The sequence below is a fragment of the Salvelinus fontinalis genome, chromosome 13, assembly GCF_029448725.1.
Source record: "Salvelinus fontinalis isolate EN_2023a chromosome 13, ASM2944872v1, whole genome shotgun sequence".
Lineage (NCBI taxonomy): Eukaryota > Metazoa > Chordata > Actinopteri > Salmoniformes > Salmonidae > Salvelinus > Salvelinus fontinalis.
In genome coordinates, this window is record NC_074677.1 from 36,652,922 (window position 1) to 36,676,785 (window position 23,864).

General features: G+C 42.7%; 1 protein-coding gene across 2 annotated transcripts; it reads left to right on the forward strand.

The window, feature by feature from the left end:
• The first annotated feature begins 9,812 nt into the window (after positions 1–9,812).
• LOC129868581 (nuclear pore glycoprotein p62-like) lies at positions 9,813–15,434 on the forward strand. 2 transcript variants are annotated; one of them, XM_055942688.1, is made up of 13 exons: positions 9,813–10,032; positions 10,467–10,722; positions 11,219–11,610; positions 11,730–11,813; positions 12,054–12,086; positions 12,223–12,342; positions 12,517–12,613; positions 12,762–12,906; positions 13,053–13,102; positions 13,244–13,378; positions 13,467–13,578; positions 14,028–14,094; positions 14,226–15,434. In XM_055942688.1, exons 2-13 carry the CDS (start codon positions 10,475–10,477, stop codon positions 14,315–14,317), a joined length of 1,575 nt encoding a protein of 524 aa, XP_055798663.1. In that variant the 5' UTR covers positions 9,813–10,032; positions 10,467–10,474; the 3' UTR covers positions 14,318–15,434. The 2 variants fall into 2 exon arrangements, with proteins under 2 accessions (XP_055798663.1, XP_055798662.1); XM_055942687.1 differs by having other exon boundaries at positions 9,819–10,032; positions 11,988–12,086.
• The last annotated feature ends 8,430 nt before the right edge of the window (positions 15,435–23,864 follow it).

Here is a 23,864-nt window from a genome sequence, read left to right on the forward strand (position 1 = left end):
ATTTCCTTTGCTCCACATTTGATGACAAAAGTTTAGGGACGCTAAAAATATTAAACCATTAATAACTCAAAAAGTACAACTCCAATTTGGATGGGGTTTTTTTTGCACGAAAGGGCACACATAGATGAGAATTTCCATCTAATTAAAACCGTTTTTCAATAAAACATTTTAATAGAAAATCGTGTTTTAAATTTTTGGGAAAAAGTGGCATTTGCCCGTCCACTAGCTTCCTATGGATGCAAACTTTTTTTAGTGGGTAACTGGGTAACAGTGGGTATGAGCCAAAATTAATTTATTTCGGAAATTGGTCAAAAAAGTGACAGAGTGCCCACTCTGTGTACCTAGTATTATTTTTGGGTTACCAGGTGCATTTTTTCAAAACGGTTTGAACATCATTTAAGGGGGCTATATACCTCAATACCCGCTATGGGAGCACCATACTACAGACCCAAGTCAATGGGGGGCGGCCTGAGGGATTTATGGAGCTTTTCAAAAATGGTCCGAAAATATTCTATGTTGAACTTCTCAGAAAATCGGCTATGTTTTTTGCTCTAGAAACTATTCTATGTTTCAACTTTTGGGTTACCAGGTGCATTTTTTCAAAACGGTTTGAACATCATTTAGGGGGGCTATATACCTACATACCCGCTATGGGAGCACCATACTACGGACCCACCTCCTGCTTAAAACCCAAAAAGTCAGAAGGATCGTGAGGCTCCGCTTTCACGGTCTGTATTCATACTGAAAATCAAGATCAAGCGAGCTTTTGCCCTTCTGCTCCACGGGAGGTTTCTGTCCTCCCTGAGCTCGCCTTAGGACACCTGCTTTACCGTTTGACAGGTGTACCGCCCCAGTCAAACTCCCCACCTACCACTGTCCCCGGAGCGGGTCGCACCCGACGCGAGCCGGGTGCTTGAAGCCATAAGCGAGAGCCCGCTCGGGGCTCGCCTCCCCGCCTCACTGGGTAAGTGAAAGAACGATAAGAGTAGTGGTATTTCACCGGCAGCCGAGGCCTCCCACTTATTCTACACCTCTCATGCCTCTTCACAGTGCCAGACTAGAGTCAAGCTCAACAGGATCTTCTTTCCCCGCTGATTCTGCCAAGCCCGTTCCCTTGGCTGTGGTTTCGCTAGATAGTAGGTAGGGACAGTGGGAATCTCGTTCATCCATTCATGCGCGTCACTAATTAGATGACGAGGCATTTGGCTATTCTTATGGCTGCAGGGTGAATATTGAAAAACTGGAAAATATGTGCACATTTTCAAACGGCCTCTTAAGAAATTTTTGCTCTTACAATATGCATATATTTACTACTATTGAATAGAAAACAGTCTCTAGTTTCTAAAAACGTTTGAATTATTTCTCTAAGTGGAACAGAACTATTTTTACAGCCCATTTCCTATCCGGAATTGAGATTTCCAAATGCGAGGTCTCTCTTTAAGAGCTTGTCTATAAAAGGGCATTTCACTTAGGACTGTAGAAACACGTCATACGCCTTCCTCTTGGTGTAATTCGGAAGTGAGCGCAGAAAGCAGTTGAATATCTCGTCCAGGGACTGAACACAACATCTTGGAGTGAGACCTGCGCACCTAAAAAAAAATTCTGGTCACGAAGTAGAATATGGACTCGGCTCATGGAAAACGCTCGTTAAAGGTGAATATGAGCTCTGGCTACGATATTATTTGATACATGTCACAAAATCATCCTAAAATATGTTTTTTCAATATAGTTTAATTATATTATTGAAATTTATTCTGGACTTTAGACGTGATGTGACGCAAGAATTGTTTGAAGAAAGAGAGATTAGCGCCGCACGGCCAGTGTGCTTGCTAATACAAGAGGGAAATAGTTCGTTCTGGAACCCAAACAAAGACTGTACTGGACAATGGACCCCTTTACAACATTCTGATGGAATATCAACAAAGATAAGGACCCAATTTGGGATGCTTTTTCATATATCTGTCGAACTGTGCTATGCTACCGTTTGACTAGAATCAATGCTGCCGTATGCTAGCTAATGTAGTAAGCTAATATAACGATATATTGTGTTTTCGCTGTAAAACACTTCAAAAATCGGAAATATTGGCTCTATTCACACGATCTTTGTCTTTCATTAGCTATCCACCATATATTTTTCTGAAATGTTTTATGAGGTGTAATTAGTAGTTGACGTTGGTGTCTGTATTTTCTCTGGCTACTCCCGTGCGATTTCAGACTGTAGCTATGATGGGAGCAGTAATGTAAAACTGATTTATAGCTAAAATATGCACATTTTTTGAACAAAACATAGATTTATTGTGTAACATGTTATAGGACTGTCATCTGAGGTAGTTTTTTCTAGGTTATTTAGGTTGGTTCTAGGTTAGTTAGGTTGGCTTGTGCATGCTACTTGAATCCTACTTGGGCTGTGAAAAATGTCTGTCCTCTTTTTTATTTGGTGGTGAGCTAACATAAATATATGTGGTGTTTTCTCTGTAAAACATTTAAAAAATCGGACATGTTGGCTGGATTGACAAGATGTTTACCCTTCAAATGCTGTATTGGACTTGTTAATGTGTGAAAGTTAAATATTTAAAAAAAATAGATTTTGAATTTCGCGCCCTGCACCTGAGCTGGATGTTGTCATAAGTGTACCGATGACGGGCTGCACCCCTATTAAGGGAGTCATAGTTGCTCTCACCGTAACCTGCGCGACCTCAATATTTACACACTGAGTGTGAGGAGCATGTGCAACTACAGGAGTTCCGCCGGTTGGATTTATTCACTTTGACATCCTTTTGCGCCAAACCCTAATGACAGTTCTACGTTTTATAACCTGCGCATCAGCAGCCTCCTTCCGACCGGAGGCCTTACAGGCGCTTTAACCACGATGCAACACAATCGTGGGATTTCAAAGTTCCCTTTCCACTCCTCACGTATCTAGCTTTAACCCAGCCTTAGTCAAACAAGACACTCTTTGGCATAATCACCGGACTTCCCTACTAACGGGCCCTTTGGTACGCTACATGTCGGTGGTGGAAGACGGGGTAAAGTTGTACTTCGATGGATCCCTTGACCCAGCCTGTACTCCTTGGAGCTAAGAGCGTTTGAGACGGTGTACGGCGGCCAGGAACAAAAACTCCCTATTAGTTGGGCCCAATGGAGAAAACCTGGGAGGACCAGTCTCCTTGGATTTGCCATTCCTCTGAGGCTGTACCGGGTCAAGATAAGAAGATTTCACCAGCGGTACCCAACCCGCTGGCGGCACCTTTTTTCGGCTGCCAGGAAGTGCATCCTGTGTCCCTTAGCTCACGTTACGACCTGTTTCCCTCTCGTTTCCGCTCAAGGTCGCCCACAGTGTTTATATCTTTCTAGCCCGCTATAATCATTGTTCTGTTGCTGGCACGGCCCCATTACTTGGGCCTTAAACTTATATCTATTCATCACCATTATTAGGTGTCGGGGTCCTGTTTACATGCCCCCTTGTTGCTGGAGGCTTAATTCGTAACGCCATCACTGACGCACTGAGCAAAGAACAGCCAGGGACCGTCAAATCCCTACAGGGAGGAGGAATCTGGTGCAATCCACCGTGCGCCCAGCGGGAGGCCCTGAACTGCCCATGGCCGGAGCCACGTTCTATTGCTAGTACGGCCCCATTGCTTGGGCCTTGAACTTATACAGTGGGGCAAAAAATAATTTTGTCAGCCACCAATTGTGCAAGTTCTCCCACTTAAAAAGATGAGAGAGGCCTGTAATTTTCATCATAGGTACACTTCAACTATGACAGACAAAATGAGAAAAAAACCCCCCAGAAAATCACATTGTAGGATTTTTAATGAATTTATTTGCAAATTATGGTGGAAAATAAGTATTTGGTCACCTACAAACAAGCAAGATTTCTGGCTCTCACAGACCTGTAACTTCTTCTTTAAGAGGCTCCTCGGTCCTCCACTCGTTACCTGTATTAATGGCACCTGTTTGAACTTGTTATCAGTATAAAAGACACCTGTCCACAACCTCAAACAGTCACACTCCAAACTCCACTATGGCCAAGACCAAAGAGCTGTCAAAGGACACCAGAAACAAAATTGTAGACTTGCACCAGGCTGGGAAGACTGAATCTGCAATAGGTAAGCAGCTTGGTTTGAAGAAATCAACTGTGGGAGCAATTATTAGGAAATGGAAGACATACAAGACCACTGATAATCTCCCTCGATCTGGGGCTCCACGCAAGATCTCACCCCGTGGGGTCAAAATGATCACAAGAACGGTGAGCAAAAATCCCAGAAGCACACGGGGGGACCTAGTGAATGACCTGCAGAGAGCTGGGACCAAAGTAACAAAGCCTACCATCAGTAACACACTACGCCGCCAGGGACTCAAATCCTGCAGTGCCAGACGTGTCCACCTGCTTAAGCCAGTACATGTCCAGGCCCGTCTGAAGTTTGCTAGAGAGCATTTGGATGATCCAGAAGAAGATTGGGAGAATGTCATATGGTCAGATGAAACCAAAATATAACTTTTTGGTAAAAACCCAACTCGTCGTGTTTGGGGGACAAAGAATGCTGAGTTGCATTCAAAGAACACCATACCTACTGTGAAGCATGGTGGTGGAAACATCATGCTTTGGGGCTGTTTTTCTGCAAAGGGACCAGGACGACTGATCCGTGTAAAGGAAAGAATGAGTGGGGCCATGTATCGTGAGATTTTGAGTGAAAATCAGCAAGGGCATTGAAGATGAAACGTGGCTGGGTCTTTCAGCATGACAATGATCCCAAACACACCGCCCGGGCAACGAAGGATTGGCTTCGTAAGTAGCATTTCAAGGTCCTGGAGTGGCCTAGCCAGTCTCCAGATCTCAACCCCATAGAAAATCTTTGGAGGGAGTTGAAAGTCCGTGTTGCCCAGCAACAGCCCCAAAACATCACTGCTCTAGAGGAGATCTGCATGGAGGAATGGGCCAAAATACCAGCAACAGTGTGTGAAAACCTTGTGAAGACTTACAGAAAACGTTCTATGGCACATGTCACTGACCAAATACTTATTTTCCACCATAATTTGCAAATAAATTCATAAAAAATCCTACAATGTGATTTTCTGGATTTTTTTTCTTCTCATTTTGTCTGTCATAGTTGAAGTGTACCTATGATGAAAATTACAGGCCTCTCTCATCTTTTTAAGTGGGAGAACTTGCACAGTTGGTGGCTGACTAAATACTTTTTTGCCCCACTATGTACTCATCACCATTATTAGGTGTTGGGGTCCTGTCTAGAGGCCCCTTTGTTTATTGATTTCTTGCCCGCTATAATCCTTTTTCCAATTGCTGGCACGGCCCCATAGCTTGGACCTTAAACTATTTGTTTGTACTCCACCATCATAAGGTGTTGGGGTCCTGCCTTCCAGCCCCTTTGTTAATAGATTTCGTGCCCGCTATAATCACCATCCTATTGCTTGGACCTTAAATATTTTGTTTGTACTCCACCCTTAATGGGTGTAGGGGCCCTGCCTTCCGGCCCCTTTGATTATATATTCCCTGAGCCTCTATTTCTTGGGCCTTAAAACCTCCTTTACGGTTATTTATTTCCCTTTTTGTTTTGAATTGTACTTGCTTGCTCACGCTCCACTATCTGTCTGGGCTTATCGGTCGAAATCACATCGCGTCAACACCCACCTTGGGCCTTCGCGATGCTTTGTTTTAATTAAACAGTCGGATTCCCCTGGTCCGCACCAGTTCTAAGTCAGCTGCTAGGCGCCGGCCGAGGCAACCCGCCGGAGACCCCGCGTAAACGGGGCCAACGAGCACCGTAGCTGGGGAGATCCGCGAGAAGGGCCCGGCACGCGTCCAGAGTCGCCGCTGCCAACCACCAGACCCAACCCCTCGCCGGTCCGCCTTCGGCCTGCCGCAGGACACCACCCCAATGGACCCCCACAAGCAGCCCCTTGCGAGACCGCCAATGAGAGCCCCTGTGATGGGCCACACGACAAACTTCCAACGGTGGCAAGAGGAGGGCGGCGGAGCAACTGCTTCCCCAGCCGCGGCTCGAGCCCAGCCCCGCTTCGACTTTCCGAACCCATGCGAGTGATTTTGAGATGCTCCGTGAAAATGATCCCCTCACCCTTGCTCTGTTCTCCCCTCATTGTGGCCTGTGCTAGAGTGGCGTGCAATGGAGTCCAGCAACTGTGCGGCAGTGACCAATCCCCAAATGGACTCAACGCAGTGCAAGTGTGTCTTCTACCAGGATGGACTGTTCTTGTTTATGTATCTGTGTTTGTAAATGTGTTCACTCTTTGGTCCTTGAACGAAATATAAAGAAACTACATTTTGAAAACCTTGTCTGTGTGGTGGCCTTGAACCTTAGTACCTGCATTTTCTGACATGCAATTTTTCTCCATCTGTAAAAGTCTAAATTGAAGGGGGCTTTTCTAGAAACTTGTTTTCTCAAAGAAATTCTTATTTTAATGCCCTTGTGTACTTATTTACTTGTTTGAAACCATAAGTAATCCACTGCATGTACTACTACAAAATAAAATGATACTTCTACTTGTTGAATGCAGTATAACCACAGTACACTATTATAACTGCTGTATGCTGCAAGTACTGTCCAAAATAACACCTTTTTACTGCAGAAATATTGCAATTACTGTATCCAAAATATATAATGCAGTTTTCAAAATGGCCATCCTTTTTAAGGGCAGCATTGTTGCAGCCAATGATCTAAACCATTGGTTGTGGCTCCATTGATGTTCTAAAGAGTTGTGAAGTTTCCAGCTGTAGGTTATCAAGTCGGATCTGGAAGGCGCGTTTTCGAATAGCAAACAACCAAACTCTCAAACTTAATCAGCACAACAGTTTTCAGCTGTGCTAACATAATTGCAAAAGAGTTTTCTAATGATCAATTAGCCTTTAAAATTATAAACTTGGATTAGCTAACACAACATGCCATTGGAACACAGGAGTGATGGTTGTTGATAATGGGCCTCTGTACACCTATGTAGATATTCCATAAAAAGTCAGCCTTTTCCAGCTGCAATAGTCATTTTCAACATATATTTCTGATCAATTTGATGTTATTTTAATGGACAAAAATGTGCTTTTCTTTCAAAAACAAGGACATTTCTAAGTGACCCCAAACTTTTGAATGGTAGTGTATATTAGGGTAGAGTACATTTTTACAACAGTACTATATATTTTCCCCTGGCAAGCCTGTATCAGGGGTATTCAAATCTGAGCCTGGAGGTCCAGAGTACTGCTGGTTTTCTGTTCTATTTGATAATTAATTGCACCCACCTTGTGTCCATGGTCTAAATCATTCCCTGGATAGAGGGGTAGAATGAAAATCACCAGTGGGAATGGCTTCAATGTTCAGATTAGAATTTGTCTGGTCTATGTGGTCTTTAAAAAAGAAAGAAAATGGCACCGACAGAGGGCTGCCTCGCTTGTGGTTCTTAGGAAACTATGCAGTATTTAGTTTTTTTTCTGTATTATTTCTTACATTGTTAGCCCAGAAAATGTTATGTGTTATTACATACAGCCAGGAAGAACTATTGGATATCAGAGCTCACCGAGACTACCAGCATTACAACCAGGACTATGACTTTCCCGAAGCGGATCCTTTGTACGCACCACTCAGGGCAATTGAACTTATTCCAGAGGCCGACCCAAAACAACTCCGGCGAAGTAGAGGGATTCTGAGCGGTCTTCAGGTCAGACTTAGAAGGCTCATTCACACCAAATACCGCTTCCGAGTATATTACTCGCTAATTTTCAGTCCCTGGATTACAAAGTTGGCGAGATCAGGGAGGGCAATGGTTTCTTTCCAGAGAGACATCAGGAATTGTAACATACTCTGTTTCACGGGAACATGGCTCACTCGGGATATACCTGTCGGAGTTGGTCCAGCCATCTGGATTCTCAGTTCATCACGCTGACAGGAATAAACATCTCTCCGGGAAGAAGAAGGGTGGGGTGTGTATGTTTCATGATTAACCTCTCTGGGATATTCGGGACGTTAGCGCCCCACCTCAACAACAGCCAGTGAAATTGCAGGGCGCCAAATTCAAAACAACTGAAATCCAATCATTACAATTCCTCAAACATATAAGTATTTTACATCATTTTACAGATACACTTGTTGTAAATCCAGCCACAGTGTCCGATTTCAAAAAGGCTTTACGACGAAAGCACACCAAACGAAAAACACAGCCATTTTTCCAGCCAAAGAGAGGAGTCACAAAAAGCAGAAAGAGATAAAATGAATCACTAACCTTTGATGATCTTCATCAGATGACAATCAGGACTTCATGTTACATAATACATGTATGTTTTGTTCAATAAAGTTCATATTTATATCCAAAAATCTTAGTTTACATTGGCGCGTTATGTTCAGTAATGTTTTGCCTCCAAAACATCTGATGATTTTGCAGAGAGCCACATCAATTTACAGAAATACTCATAATAAACGTTGCTAAAAGATACAATTGTTTTGCATGGAATTATAGATAAACTTCTCCTTAACCACTCTTCACTCCCTTATCTACCTTTTCTGTTACACTTCCAAACAAAGTAACCATAAGACAGGGGTGTCAAACTCATTCCACAGAAGGCTGTGTCTGCAGGTTTTTGTTTTTTTCCTTTCAATTAATACCTAGACAACCAGGTAAGGGGAGTTCATGCCTAATTAGTGACCTTAATTCATCAATCAAGTACACGGGTGGAGCGAAAACATTGCAGACACTCGACCCTCTGTGGAATGAGTGACATGTGCCATAGGATATGAGTTATGTGAGGGTTTGTGTACTGACACCTTTTAAATATAACTGCCAGAGCTTTTGGCATGTGGCAGCAGCCTGTAAGGAGAAAGCATGAGTGTGGGGACGGAGTACAACCAAAGTGCTGCAGTTGTGGGGGTGCTCAGTGAAACAGGCAGTGGAGGTGCAACAAGTGAGAGTGGAGAGAAGGGTGTCATGCTGAGGCAGTGATGGTGGTCCAGGCAAAGGGAGATGCAGTTGCAAGGTAGAGTAGGGTATGGACCGGGGACCACTGAGCAGGTGGGTGGAGACGTATAGAAGAGAACTGGTGACGTTCATAGCAGGAGTAATTAATAGCTGTGCTGAAAAGGTTTAACACAGTCAGAATACAGCTAATTGTGAAAGCAGCTCAGAGATATCTTGATATGACAGGGCTGACATTGGAAGAGGTTCAATATTACCTCAATCAGCTGAGGCAGAAGCCATGTATTACTGAGGGTAAATCTACAATGGCACACTCAAAGCTTGTTTGGCCCTTACGTGTCCAATGAGCTTAAATCCAATAGTTTTTTTCATATTAGACATATTGCACTGTACACTTTTCTGCATGTTGTATCGCAGTTAAAGGGGTCCATTCTACTTTTACTTTACAATCCGGAATTTACAGCCCAACGAATAAAGTATGTTTGACCAAATTGCATCTATTGACTTCATAAACAAACATTGTTTGTAGAATGAGCAGCGACGCTCCTGTAAACTGTGGCTTTGGAAACGAAAGGTGCTCCGGAGAAGAATGGACCCCCTTTTATTGCGAGCTGCTTGGATTTGGAAACTACAAGTGTACAAGTGCTCCTTGCTTGGTCACTCTTTACGGTTGGCAAAATGAGCACCAACGCTTCTCTGGGTGTAAATTCTGGATTTGGAAACTACAAGTGTACAAGTGCTCCTGAGTAGTATGGCCCCCTTTTACTGCGACAACGTACATACAAGGGTGTGTGTGGTGCAAAAAAATATAGTACAAACATTGACCATTTTTAGATAAGAAAGAAACATCACATATCTCAGAAAGTATATTAATTATTCTTTGTATGATAACTATAAAATATCGATAAATGTGCATGTTTTCCATTTTCGCCCTATTTCATTTACAAAGTATGCAGGACGGGACTCTTATGAAGGATTCCAAAAATCCTTGTCCCGGAAGTACTTAGTTACATAGCGATGTCGTTACCGCAATCAAAAGCGTTCATAGTGCGCGCAGATAGCAATCGTTCAATTTCATCTCTTGTCGGAAGAAGGGGGGAGGTATGGTAATTTTATCAATTGACAGGATTTGTTCCTTGTCAGTGAACGAACATGTATACTCTTGTTTAGCTGGTGGTATTGCAATACAACGTTAATATATGGCGTTTTGTTCACTAGCTAACTCGTTCGTATTTTAGTAGTGAGCTAGCTAACGTTAATTGACTAACTTACTAACTAGAACACTAACGTTAGCTAAGTAAGTACGCTAACTTGCTATAGTATAGCAACCGTTCTCCCAGAATGTCTGTTTATAAATATTGTCAGTGTAAAAAATAGATAAGTCAAAGAAGTGGCATGGGGTTGACCTGTATAAATCTGCATATCTTATTATGTGGCTAGCTAAATTGTGCTAGTGGGTGAAGACGTTGAAGGGACAATGACATCGGTACGATGTAATGTCATTGTATTCATCTCTACCTTGTCCTCCTTCCTAGATAGGACAATGAGTGGAGGATTCAACTTTGGACAAGCGTCCAATACTGGATTCAGCATTGGAGTTCCCAAAACCACAGCTGCACCAGCCACAGGCTTTGGGAATGCAAGTGCTGCACCTACAACTCCAGGTGGTGGCTTCTCTTTTGGACCCCCCAATCCTGCCCAGACCCCAAACAGTACAAACTCAACTGGAGGATTCAGCTTTGGGAACCCTACACAGAACAGTACTCCAGCAGGAGGAGGCTTCTCTATTGGGTGGGTGCATTGGATGATGTAATTTACATGGATGTTTGGATAGTTATAGCGCTTAATCTTGGGTAGGTTGTTAGCTGTTTTAGCTTTTAGTTAGCCTGACGACTCACACAACTCTTCGGCTGCTCTATTGTTCATATCATACTTTTAGTCTGAGACTGCCATCATTAAAGTCATTTTTGGGGACGAGGGGAACAAGGGGTGTTAAACAAAACAGTTATCAGGGTTTGTCTCGTTGCTAACCATTCAAAGATAATGACGTGTGTTCTGGATCTCTACCCCAACCAATCTGTTTTTGGACCATTCAGACTGCCCTGAATGTGTTTGCATTCAATGAAGATTCTGGGAGATTCTCAGATTGACTCATTGCGGAGAAGAAACTGACATCCGTGGGCGTAGCGTCTGGCTGGAACAAGGAGTCTGGCTAGCAAGGCAAACTTTTAGTAGGATTGTAATGTAGATTTTCTAATGTGTTCCTTTCTCTTACTTTTATCCCTAGGACTCCCACTGCTAAACTCAATCTGGGCCCACCAGCTGCCTCTCAACCAGCACCGACAGGGCTAACTATGGGGATGGCAACCCCCACCTCTGGGGCAGGTTTTGGACTTGGTGGGGGTTTCGCCACACAATCCACTGCTGTTTCCACAGGAGGGGGGTTCAGCTTTGGGACCGCAGGGGGGCTTGGAGCCCCTGTTTCCCAAACTCAGGCTCAACCAGCAGCAGCTGGTGGGCTCTCTTTAGGAACTCCTGCTGCAACCGCTCAAATGATGGGAGGTGGGTTTAGTTTTGGTGCCGCCAAGGTCCAGGCAGCCCCTACCGTAACCGCAGGAGGGGGCTTCTCATTTGGGAACAGCGCCCCTGCCACCCTCTCCCTGGGGAACCAGTCCACAGGTGAGTTTTCTGAGTTTCTAGTCAGCTCAGTTGATCAGATCATGGGTAATGTACAGTAAATTACATGTTTACATTGGGTGTCTTGTGCATCCTGAATGAGTGTATTTTATTTCCCTCAGGTCTGAACTCTGTGGCCCTGGCCTCAACAGCTGCACCAACCACAACCCAGGGTGGAGGATTTGCTTTTGGTGTCAAACCTTCAGGTAAATGGGGGAGTCGGAGATGTTTGGCATATGTAATTTGTCAAATAAATAGCTGACAAATTGGAGAAAAATAAATGTTTGAAACTGTCTCAGAAAATGTTTTATCTTTGAATGGACATGTGTGTGCCTGTTTTTCAACTGATATCAAGTTGATCTATTTTTCTTTCTCTAAAGCTACTCCAGTCCCTGCTGTAACTGCCTCGGCTACCCAGGCCTCATTAGGTTCTTCTCTCTTTGCAGTACCAGCATCAACGGCAGCAGTCACAGGTTTTCGTGAGTTTTATCCTCTAACTCTTGCCTGATGAATCAAATGTCAGCAAATAACTCATAACTAAAGTTAAATGGTCTTTCTGACATTCTGTGGTGGCATTAATTTTATTTTCTGTTACCCGTACTCTCTCCTGATCAGTGGGTGCTGCCCTCACCTCAGCCGCCCCGGCTGCCACATCAGCAGCAGGAAGTACCCTGGGCTTCATGCTCAAACCCCTGGGAGCAGTCACTGCCACCACCACAGCACCAGCTGGCACAGGTATTGTACTGTTTCATCATACAGGGTTATTGGCATAACTAAAGCTTGATATTGTTGCTCGTTTATGCAAAATTCTGTAACTGGGCTTGTTTGTCTTTGATGAATTCTGGTCATATTGAGGAATTCATCACTGTAGTGAATTTTATGTTTTCGCTACCACTGGCTCTACAACAGGTTTTTCACTGGGTATGAAACCTGCGGGTGCCACTGGTATCGGCACAACGGCCCCAATCACTGGAATAGCCACAACCATCACTACTGTTACAGCAAGGTACTGCGGGGTTTAGCCAGCCAAGTTCATTACGTCTCTCACTGCTTCTGTATCCTCAACCTTTTTTGCATTTCTCTAAATACATCCTTATCCACTCTTAGCCTTAGTCGTTTCAATGTGACCCTGTCCATTTACTCCCCCTCTGCAGTGCTCCTCCAGTGATGTCCTACGCCCAACTAGAGGGTCTCATCAACAAGTGGAGTCTTGAGCTGGAGGACCAGGAGAGGCACTTCTTACAGCAGGCTACCCAGGTCAACGCCTGGGACCGCATGCTGGTGGAGAACGGAGAGAGGGTAAACAGACATGGCACTTCTCGCGGTAACGCCACCATTAGAATCTAGGCCATGCTATTTGTTTTAATCTCATGAAATGGCCTTCAATTGAACTTTGGGGTGTCTTCATGGCAGATTTTAAGAGGATGTTCATCTCGTTGTTACAGATCACATCACTGCACAGGGAGATGGAGAAGGTGAAACTGGACCAAAGAAGGTGGGAGTTAACTGGTTTATGTCTAATCTTTGAATACACCAGATTCTGAATTCTGGCCTTTATCTGTGACAAGTAGTCATTGTGTTACTATTGTGTCAGTTATTGGATGACCTTGTGTTTCTGCTCTCTAACCCATCCCAGGCTGGACCAGGAGCTGGACTTCATCCTGTCACAACAGAAGGAACTGGAGGACCTACTGTCCCCGCTGGAGGAGTCTGTCAAAGAACAGAGTGGAACCATCTACATGCAGAATGCCGACGAGGAACGCGAGAGAACGTAAGGTTTTAACAAAGGGCTTTGAGTGAGAACTGATTCATGACTATATGGTTGTGATATTTCATTTTCATGCATTCTCTTTCTGAAGGTACAAGCTTGCAGAGAACGTGGACGCCCAGCTGAAGAGGATGTCCCAAGATCTAAAGGAAATAATTGAACACCTGAACACATCCTGTGGGCCAGCTGATACCAGTGACCCGGTGAGAAAGAAAAACAGATGGTCTACTGAATGCCTGGCTGCTTCTGCTTCTATATTGCTACAGTTATTCTAAATCAAATGTTATGTCACATACTTTGTAAACAGGTGTGGAGTAACAGAGAAATGCTTACTTATGGGCCCTTCAAAAATGCAGAGAAAGAAAATGGAGAAATAATAGAAAAGTAAAACATGTAATAATACACAATAAGTATCGGTGACTTGACAATACAAGGGGTACAATGTGCAATGTGCTCATTAATACAGTCGATGTGCAGGGGTATGTAATTTAAGTAGATCTGTACATACTGTATAACTAGGAATATTTTTTTTATTGGCAAATACAGCATTTTTCATAACTGTTTTTACCTGTAATGAATACATCCTTGTATAGTTTTATTTAGGGAGGAGGAATTGAATAATTAGTTACGCTGACACTTTTCCTCTTTTTAGCTTCAGCAGATCTGTAAAATTCTCAATGCCCACATGGACTCTCTTCAATGGATTGACCAGAACTCGGGTCAGTATTTAACCTATGGTCTAGAGAAGCTTGAGTAAACTACTTCCACAACTAACTTGACCTTTCTGATACGGAGTCAAGACTTCCTTCAAACCATATTAACTCTGTAATATCTCCCTGTCTTTCCTCAGTGCTTCTACAGAGAAGGGTGGAGGATGTGTCCAAACTCTGCGACAACCGACGCAAAGAGCAGGAGAAGACTTTTCGCATAACATTTGGTTAACCTAGAGAATTGTAATGTCTCAGAAAAGAATGCGCATTAGGCTAGTTTTTAATGCAATGAAGATATTTTTGAGAAGTTATGATAAAGATGTGCTTAATGCATCAATTGTGATATTTTTTTTATTTATTATAGAAACCTACTCCAAGCTAGGGTTTTAGATATGAACTTCCACACGGGTGATGAGCAAATAATACATTCTATGAGTAAAGGAACAATTCGGCACATATTGTGCTCATATGCTTTAGGGCTCGATTCATTCTGTAACGTTTAAACTCAGCGCTGTAGAAATGTAAAGGTAATTTCAGATTGAGCCGACATGCATTTACCGTGAATGCAGTCTCTGCAACCGATGTAGCGCAGGTCTTTAGTGCTACGGATTAAATTGAGCTTCAATTAACCAACACGTGTTGCTGAACACAACACCATATGTATTTATTTGGCAGTTCAAAAAAGTAATGAATGCACAATTCCATGTTTTCAGTGTGAGACACTGTATTTGTTGCGTTGTGACCATATCCCTCCCCCACCAGTTATCAACTCCATAGCATTTATAGTATTCAGCATCAAAGCCTTGACAACATTAACTCCATATAGAAACGTACACTAGCCTCGACAACGGCAGATCATTGTAAAGCTAGTCAAGTGACTATGCAAAGCAGAACATAATTTGTTTCTTTCCTAATAAAAATACTGTGCATATCATTTTGTGACAAAAAAAATGGTGTTGGTGTCCCCTAACAGTAAAATTAGCATTTCATAGATTTTTCTATATCTTTTTAAAATCAGACAACAGTCAGTCTTAAGAAAATAGGTTATTCTGTAAGAAAATGTGTTATACAGGGTAGCAGTGCTGCTGGTATGCATTGGTCAGGGGTAGACCAATGATGTATATAAACCCTGGATTGCTGATGCTATGTACTGGTGGCCAATGAGAGGTTTAAGCTACCGGTCGGCCATATTGGCAGTCTTCCATAGGAATGAATAGAATACCACAGTAATTCAATGTTTCAAAGATTACATGTTAATATTTGTTTTAGTGGTGACAGTAACAATTTGTCTAAGAATGCAATGTGTGTCTGAGTGAATGAGTATATGCACTAAAATGTTACGTTTTCAATTGGCATGGTGTTTGTGTGAACCCCAGCTCACCAGGTCTCTCTGGCCCTCCTGAACCAGATCCATTTAGTGTACCATGCAGCAGACCTTGGTGTCGGGAGTTCTGGAGGATCCCCTCCAGACAGAACTGGTAGTAATGCATGTCCTTCTCCGGCCTGACAATTGATACACAGAAATGTCCCTGCAACGTTCCCATGAAATTTGTCTAGAACAGTAGTCACCAACTGGTCGATTGCGAACGACTGGTCGATCTTCAAGGCATTTCTAGTTGATCACCTAACATTTCTGTAGAAAAGCTAACTAAAAAAGGCATAAATGCTTGCACTCCTTTTTTTATATTGGTGTTGCACTGTTGGTGGTAGGTGCATTTGATTCAGAAGCCGTGTGCACCGGATAGGCAAAGTGTTCCCATTTTTAACCATTTAATTTGTCTGCAAATACAAACTCCGTCTATCTGGTGGACCGGGAGATCTGTTGCTAAACCGGGTGTGCCTACTGCGCTGACCAATTAGTTCGCTCAAATCTCGGCCACAGCAAAGTTTGATACGAGCCTATGTGAGATTTCATAACTTTCAAAACCATGACCAGAGACTGTCAAAAACAGCAGCTCTTTGCTGTATTCTTTATGAGGGTTCACATCTTAGTTTTTATTCAGCACTGTCAACCCTATTACAAAACATTAAACACGCTTCTCCCAATGAATGAGTAGCCAAGTGTATTTATAGTCCAGTGTTTTTATGATTAGCAGCTCGTCGCATCTATTTAAATATCAAGGAATACTTCACTTCCTCTGGTCATAGGCGGAACATGAATATGTGCGTTAGGCAGATGTGCAACTCGAGTTTTGCCATCAGGTGGAAAACGTGTCGCCTCAGGTCAGTCTTACTGTAGGAAAAGAAGGAAAGACAATCAAAAGTGGAGACTAATTTGACCCCAAATAACTACCATGTGATATGCGTCAACAGCAATCTTTGGAAAATCCTACGCATTATCATTAACTGCAGACCTTTTACCAAATTACTATATGACAAACCATGTATTCACCCTGCACACCTTAATTGACAAACAAACCAAAACAAAGGCAAAGTCTTGTCATGCTTTGATTTCAAAAAAATCATTTTTTGGCATGAGGGTCTGCTCTACAAATTGATGGAAAGCGGTGTTGAGGGAGAAACATACGTCATTATAAAATCCATGTACACAAACGTGGTTAAAATTCACAGGGTGAGACAAGGATGCAGCTTAAGCCCCACCCGCTTCAACATATAAATCAACGAATGGGTGAGGGCACAAGGAAAGTCTGCAGCACCCGGCCTCACCCTACTAGAATTTGAAGTCAAATTTCTACGGTTTGCTGATGATCTGGTGCGTCTGTCCCCAACTACAGCAACACCTAGATCTTCTGCACAGATTCGGTCAAATCTGGACCCTGACAGTAAATCTCAGTAAGACAAAAATAATGGTGTTCCCAAAAAGGTCCAATTGGCAGGACCACAAATCCAAATTCCATCAACACCGTTGCCCTAGAGCACACAAAAAAACGATACATACCTTGGCCTAAATATCAGCGCCACAGGTAACTTCCACAAAGCTGTGAACAATCTGAGAGACAAGGCAAAAAGGGCCTTCTATGCCATCAGAAGGAACATAAAATTCGACATACTAATTAGGCTCTGGCAAAAAATACTTGAATCAGTTATAGAACCCATTGCCCGTTATGATTGTGAGGTCTGTGGTCCGCTCACCAACCAATAATTCACTAAATGGAATCTGCATGCAGAATTCTGCAAAAACAATCCTCTGTGTAAAACGCAAAACACCAAATAATGCATGCAGAGCAGAATTAGGCCTGTACGCAATAATTATCAAAATTCAGAAAAGAGCTGTTCAATTCTACAACCACTTAAAAGGAAGCGATTCCCAAACCTTCCATAGCAAAGCCATCACCTACAGAGAGATGAACAGGGAGAAGAGTTTGCTAAGCAAGCTGGTCCTGGGGCTCTATTCACAAACACAAACAGCTCCAAGACAACAACACAATTAGACCCAACCAAAAAATTTGAAAACAAAAATATAATTACTTGACACGTTGGAAAGAATTAACAAAAAAACTGATCAAACTAGAACACTGTTTTGCCCCAACAGAGAGTACACAGTGGCAGAATACCTGATCACTGTGACAAACCCCAAATGAAGTAAAGCTTTGACTATACAGTGAGCATAGCTTGCTATTGAGAGAGGCCGCCATAGGCAGACCTCGCTATCAAGAGAAGACTGCCCACAAAATGAGGTGGAAACTGAGCTGCACTTCCCAACCTCCTGCCAATTGTATGACCATATTAGAAACACATATTTCCCTCAGATTACACAGACCCACAAAGAATTCGAAAACAAATCCCATATCTATTGGGTGAAATACTACAGTGTTCCATCACAGCAGCAAGATTTGTGACCTTTTGCCACAAGAAAAGGGCAACCAGTAAAGAACAAACACCATTGTAAATACAACCCATAATTATGTTGATTTATTTTCCCTTTTGTACTTTTCCCTTTTTTTCCCTTTAAACATGTTTTTGTTTGTTTATTAATTCGACCATTTTAAAAAACAAGCACACATATAACTTGAAAAAGCCATACATGCACATGAATAAAATCATTGAGGATAACACACAATAAAGTCTTGGACTTATTTCCATTGTGGTCCTCTTGAGACAAGATGGCTAGACAAGATCGAACACAGTATGGCAGTGAAATAATAAAACAAAAACAGAGAAGAAGAACATCTATCTCATCATTCCAGTTACATCATAGGGGTTATTCATATGTGCACAGAAGACATCAAACATATTTTTACTTTATTTTTTAAACTGCCGAGAGAGGATGTTGTTTTTATGGGCAGAGGCAACTCATTCCATTCTGAGGCTCCAGTATACAAGATAGCACCTTTCCCAGCATTACTCCTGAACTTGTTTAAGCACACATCAGCAACACCTGATCTGGTGCTGTGATTGTGTGCATCCCAAACACGAGGAAAGTGATCACTTAGATATCTGGGCGCAAGACCATAAATACTCCTGTAAACCAAACCTAGTCTAATCTGGGACACCCTAGCCTCAACAGGCAGCCAGTTTAGTTCCTGAAAGCAGCTCCTGCCTATGTGAGTACGTGGACTCACCTTCAATACTACCCTGATCAGCTTATTCTGGGCTATCTGTAAAGGCAAAAAAAGGCAATGGTGGCGAAGTAAATACAATATAGCAAGTAAAATACTGGAATGGTAGATTTGCAGTGGAAGAATGTGCAAAGTAGAAATATAAATAATGGGGTGCAAAGGAGCAAAATAAATAAATACATACAGTAGGGGCCAGCCAACGAGAGCGTACAGGTCGCAGTGGTGGGTAGTATATGGGGCTTTGGTGACAAAACGGATGGCACTGTGATAGACTGCATCCAATTTATTGAGTAGGGTATTGGAGGCTATTTTGTAAATGACATCGCCGAAGTCGAGGATCGGTAGGATGGTCAGTTTGATGTGAGTCTGGAAGGAGAGTTTACAGTCTAACCAGACACCTAGGTATTTGTAGTTGTCCACATATTCTAAGTCAGAACCGTCCAGAGTAGTGATGCTGGATTGGCGGGCAGGTGCAGGCAGCGATCGGTTGAAGAGCATGCATTTAGTTTTACTTGTTTTTAAGAGCAGTTGGAGGCCACGGAGGAGAGTTGTATGGCATTGAAGCTCGCCTGGAGGGTTGTTAACACAGGGTCCAAAGAAGGGCCAGAAGTATACAGAATGGTGTCGTCTGCGTAGAGGTGGATCAGAGACTCACCAGCAGCAAGAGCGACATCATTGATGTATACAGAGAAGAGAGTCGGCCCAAGAATTGAACCCTGTGGCACCCCCATAGAGACTGCCAGAGGCCCGGACAACAGGCTCTCTGATTTGACACACTGAACTCTATCAGAGAAGTTGTTGGTGAACCAGGCGAGGCAATCATTTGAGAAACCAAGGCTATCGAGTCTGCCGATGAGGATGTGGTGATTGACAGATTCTAAAGCCTTGGCCAGGTCAATGAATACGGCTGCAGAGTATTGTTTCTTATCGATGGCAGTTAAGATATCGTTTAGGACCTTGAGCGTGGCTGAGGTGTACCCATGACCAGCTCTGAAACCAGATTGCATAGCGGAGGAGGTGCGGTGGGATTCGAAATGGTCGGTAATCTGTTTGTTGACTTGGCTTTCAAAGACCTTAGAAAGGCAAGGTAGGATAGATATAGGTCTGTAGCAGTTTGGGTCAAGAGTGTCCCCGTCTTTGAAGAGGGGGATGACCGCAGCTGCTTCCAATCTTTGGGAATCTCAGATGACACGAAAGAGAGGTTGAACAGACTAGTAATAGGGGTTGCAACAATTTCGGCAGATAATTTTAGAAAGGGTCCAGATTGTCTAGCCCGGCTGATTTTTAGGGGTCCAGATTTTGCAGCTCTTTCAGAACATCAGCTGACTGGATTTGGGAGAAGGAGAAATGGGGAAGGCTTGGGCGAGTTGCTGTGGGGGGTGCAGTGCTGTTGATCGGGGTAGGGGTAGCCAGGTGGAAAGCATGGCCAGCCGTAGAAAAATGCTTATTGACATTCTCAATTATAGTGGATTTATCTGTGGTGACAGAGTTTCCTCTCCTCAGTGCAATGGGCAGCTGGGAGGTGTTCTTATTCTCCATGGACTTTACAGTGTCCCAGAAATTTTTTGAGTTTGTGTTGCAGGAGGCAAATTTCTGCTTGAAAAAGCTAGGCTTGGCTTTTCTAATTGCCTGTGTATATTGGTTTCTAACTTCCCTGAAAAGTTGCATATCACGGGGGCTGTTCGATGCTAATGCAGAACGCCACAGGATGTTTTTGTGTTGGTTAGGGGCAGTCAGGTCTGGAGAGAACCAAGGGCTATATCTGTTCCTGGTTCTACATTTGTTGAATGGGGCATGCTTATTTAAGATAAAGTGCAATGAAGAACCTAAAGGTTTCTGGCAAGGAACACAAGCATGTTCACCTTTTCTGGCTTTAATAGACTGCAGAGTGGGGTAACAATATTGCCTGCTGTAGGCCTACTGAAGACACGTTCAGATGGAATGGAAGAGAGCTCTACGCTAGCCAGCTGTTGCGCACTGATTGTGACTGTTTAGTTAGCTCTCCCAAGAAGACCACCCAGTGATGTCTTCTATGGTGAACAAGCACACTCGATCTCAGTTGAAATTGTCCGAAATCACTATTAAAAGGGTCTCATATCACACTGTAGGCATACAAGGTTTGGTTCCAAAGCACCATTCAAAGTTATCGGTACCGCATATCACCATATGAAAACACAATATTGGTAAGATGATTTCCATATTGTACTCTAATGATTAGACTTTAAATCGGTGTTTTTTGCATGACCAGTGGCGATTTTAGCTTGTAAATCTTGCTGGGGAAACAATAATAAAAATGGGGGATGCATGCCAGCAAAGCCACTACACTACACAACACAACACTAAACAATACATGAATTGCACTATAACGGGGACAAACAGTGCCCCAAAACTGTTAGGGCCAACACCTTAGCACTGCTACACCTGGCTTTCAGTGGAGCCTTATCTGTCAGCGAAACAGTTCATTCAGCCTCATTTACTGCCTTTAAAAAAATTATAGCTGATATGGCTGACTTCCTTAAACAAATGTGGTTTCTACTGACAATTGAGATCTACAAACTATGCATAAGGTGATGACTAGCGGCTAAGAGGCTATTCGTAATTCCGATTAAGACATTAATGAGTGAGCTAAGACAGATGTAGTCAATATAAGCATTTGTTCAGCACTTTTGAAAGATACAGTGACAGAATTCAGAACATGGGCTGTTCTTACAGGATTCTCCCTGTACACCAAGTCAGAGCCATAAGATAAATAAAGGGGCATATAGCAGACAATGAAAGCTCTTATTATATTCGCTGATGACATTTCTCTAAAACAGGATATAGGCTACATGTGCACCACCAACAGCTTACTAAACATACACTCAACATATTACTTTCTTAGCTACAGTATACATCCCGGGGATATTACATAACTTATGCAGCAGCATACAATACATTTTTTAACTCACCTTGTTGTGTTTTGCTCACTTGAACAGGAAGGTGGCACGGTGGTCCTTTGTGCACAATCTTTGTCATCAAAGTCTGGCATTCTCTGGATTTATGGTGCTTTCAAGACAACTGGGAACTCGAGAGAAAAAAAGAAAAAAGTTGAATCATGACATCAGTGAGTTCCCAGTTGTACAGAGTTCCCAGTTGTATTGAACACAGTGAGGTCTGAGATTTCCCAGTTCCGAGTTTCAAGTTGTTTTGAATGGGGCAGAAGTCATGCTATATTGACAGCATGGTCAATGTTGAATGTTTATCATTTTAAGCCTGGAAAAGAGACCCTTAAAACCCATAATTGGAGCACAAACCCACTCCACTGAATAGCAGGCTAGTGATTGCTTTGCAATGCTTGCAGTTAGCTACTGATTCCTTCCAAACCACTCATTGTTGAATTTGCGATTTCCAACTTGTTGTGTAATGTTTATGTTCAATAGCCGATGAGCACTGATACGTTTTATCTGTAATTTCTCCTCATAATTGATCTTCATATGACAAGGATTGAAAAGGATTAGCCAGTAGATTGTCGACTTGATTCCTGATGATGACTGCTAGCTTGCTAGCTAAGATTTTGAAAGTATGATGTTGACATGATCAGTCCAATCAAAGCTACGGTAGATATAACGTGATTTGACGTCATTTTATTTGTGGCCAATGACCTTGATCCTTCTTGGATGGGCACTTCTAATGTAACTATGGCAGCACCCAAGGGGCTTGAATTTTCGAGCGCTCCCTATAGATTTTGTGGTTTAAGTAGTGTCATGAGTGACAGAACATTGTGCCAATCACAGCACAACTAGAGAAGATTACTAACTCCTACGCTCTGTATTTCCGCTAGCTGCCCCACCACCATAGAAACCACTGAGCTAGGCTAAAACACCTGCATTTTGGAGCTGCCTTACTCAAGAAAGCAAAAAACTGATATGTGACACGTATTAATGCCAAAATAACATGCAAAACAGGCCACCCCTCCCCCCAAAATATGTGCAGTCCCAGTCAAAAGTTTGGACACACCTACTCATTCAAGGGTTTTTCTTTATTTTATAAATAAATTACAGACAGTGTCAACAGCAAAGCACCCCCACACCATCACACCTCCTCGTCCATGCTTCTCGGTGGGGACCACACAGAGAACATCCTTTCACCTACTCTGCTTCTCACAAAGACATGGCGGTCTCATCAGACCAAAGGACAGATTTCCACCAGTCTAATGTCCATTGCTTCTGTTTCTTGGCCCAAGCAAGTCTCTTCTTCTTATTGGTGTCCTTTAGTAGTGGTTTCTTTGCAGCAATTTGACCACAAAGGCCTGATTCACACAGTCTCCTCTGAACAATTGATGTTGAGATATGTCTGTTACTTGAACTCTGTGAAGCATTCATTTGGGCTGCAATCTGAAGTGCAGTTAACTCTAATGAACTTATCTTCTGCAGCAGAGGTAACTCTGGGTCTTCGTTTCCTGTGGCGGTCCTCATGAGAGCCAGTTTCCTCATAGCGCTTGATGGTTTTTGCGACTGCACCTGAAGAAACTTTCAAAGTTCTTGAAATGTTATGGATTGATTGACCTTCATGTCTTAAAGTAATGATTGACTGTCGTTTCTTTTTGCTTATTTGAGCTGTTCTTGCCATAATATGGACTTGGTCTTTTACCAAATAGGGCTATCTTCTGTATACCATCCCTACCTTGTAACAACACAACTGATTGGCTCAAATGCATTAAGGAGGAAAGAAATTGCACAAATTAAACAAGGCACACCTGTTAATTTTAAAGCATTCCACATAACTACCTCCTGAAGCTGGTTGAGAGAATGCCAATAGTGGGCAAAGCTGTGATCAAGGCAAAGGGTGGCTACTTTGAACAATCTAAAATATATTTTGATTTGTTTAACACTTGGTTACTACATGATTCTTACTGGTTGGTAGGTGATCAAAAACTTATGTCATGCAATAAAATGCTAATTAATTACTTAAAAATCATACAATGTGATTTTCTGGATTTTTGTTTTAGATTCCGTCTCTCACAGGTGAAGTGTACCTATGATAAAAATTACAGACCTCTTCATGCTTTGTAAGTAGGAAAACCTGCAAAATCGGCTGTCTCAAATACTTGTTCTCCCCACTGTATATATATATATATATTTTGCTAAACAGCTGGGGCTCAAGTGAGGCCCTGAATGATGGGTCGACACTGTGCATGACACAGGCTGCATTACAGATTGTTTACTGCATTGCTAGGCAACTCAACGACATCCCCCTGCCCCAGGTAAAAAAATTAAGATG

Excerpts from the sequence above, each read along its gene's own strand:
- LOC129868581 (XM_055942687.1), top strand. The coding sequence starts at position 10,475 with ATGAGTGGAGGATTCAACTTTGGACAAGCGTCCAATACTGGATTCAGC. Across the intron at positions 13,379-13,466 it reads GACGAGGAACGCGAGAGAAC|GTACAAGCTTGCAGAGAACG; the intron begins GTAAGGTTTTAA and ends CTCTTTCTGAAG. Across the intron at positions 14,095-14,225 it reads ATGGATTGACCAGAACTCGG|TGCTTCTACAGAGAAGGGTG; the intron begins GTCAGTATTTAA and ends GTCTTTCCTCAG.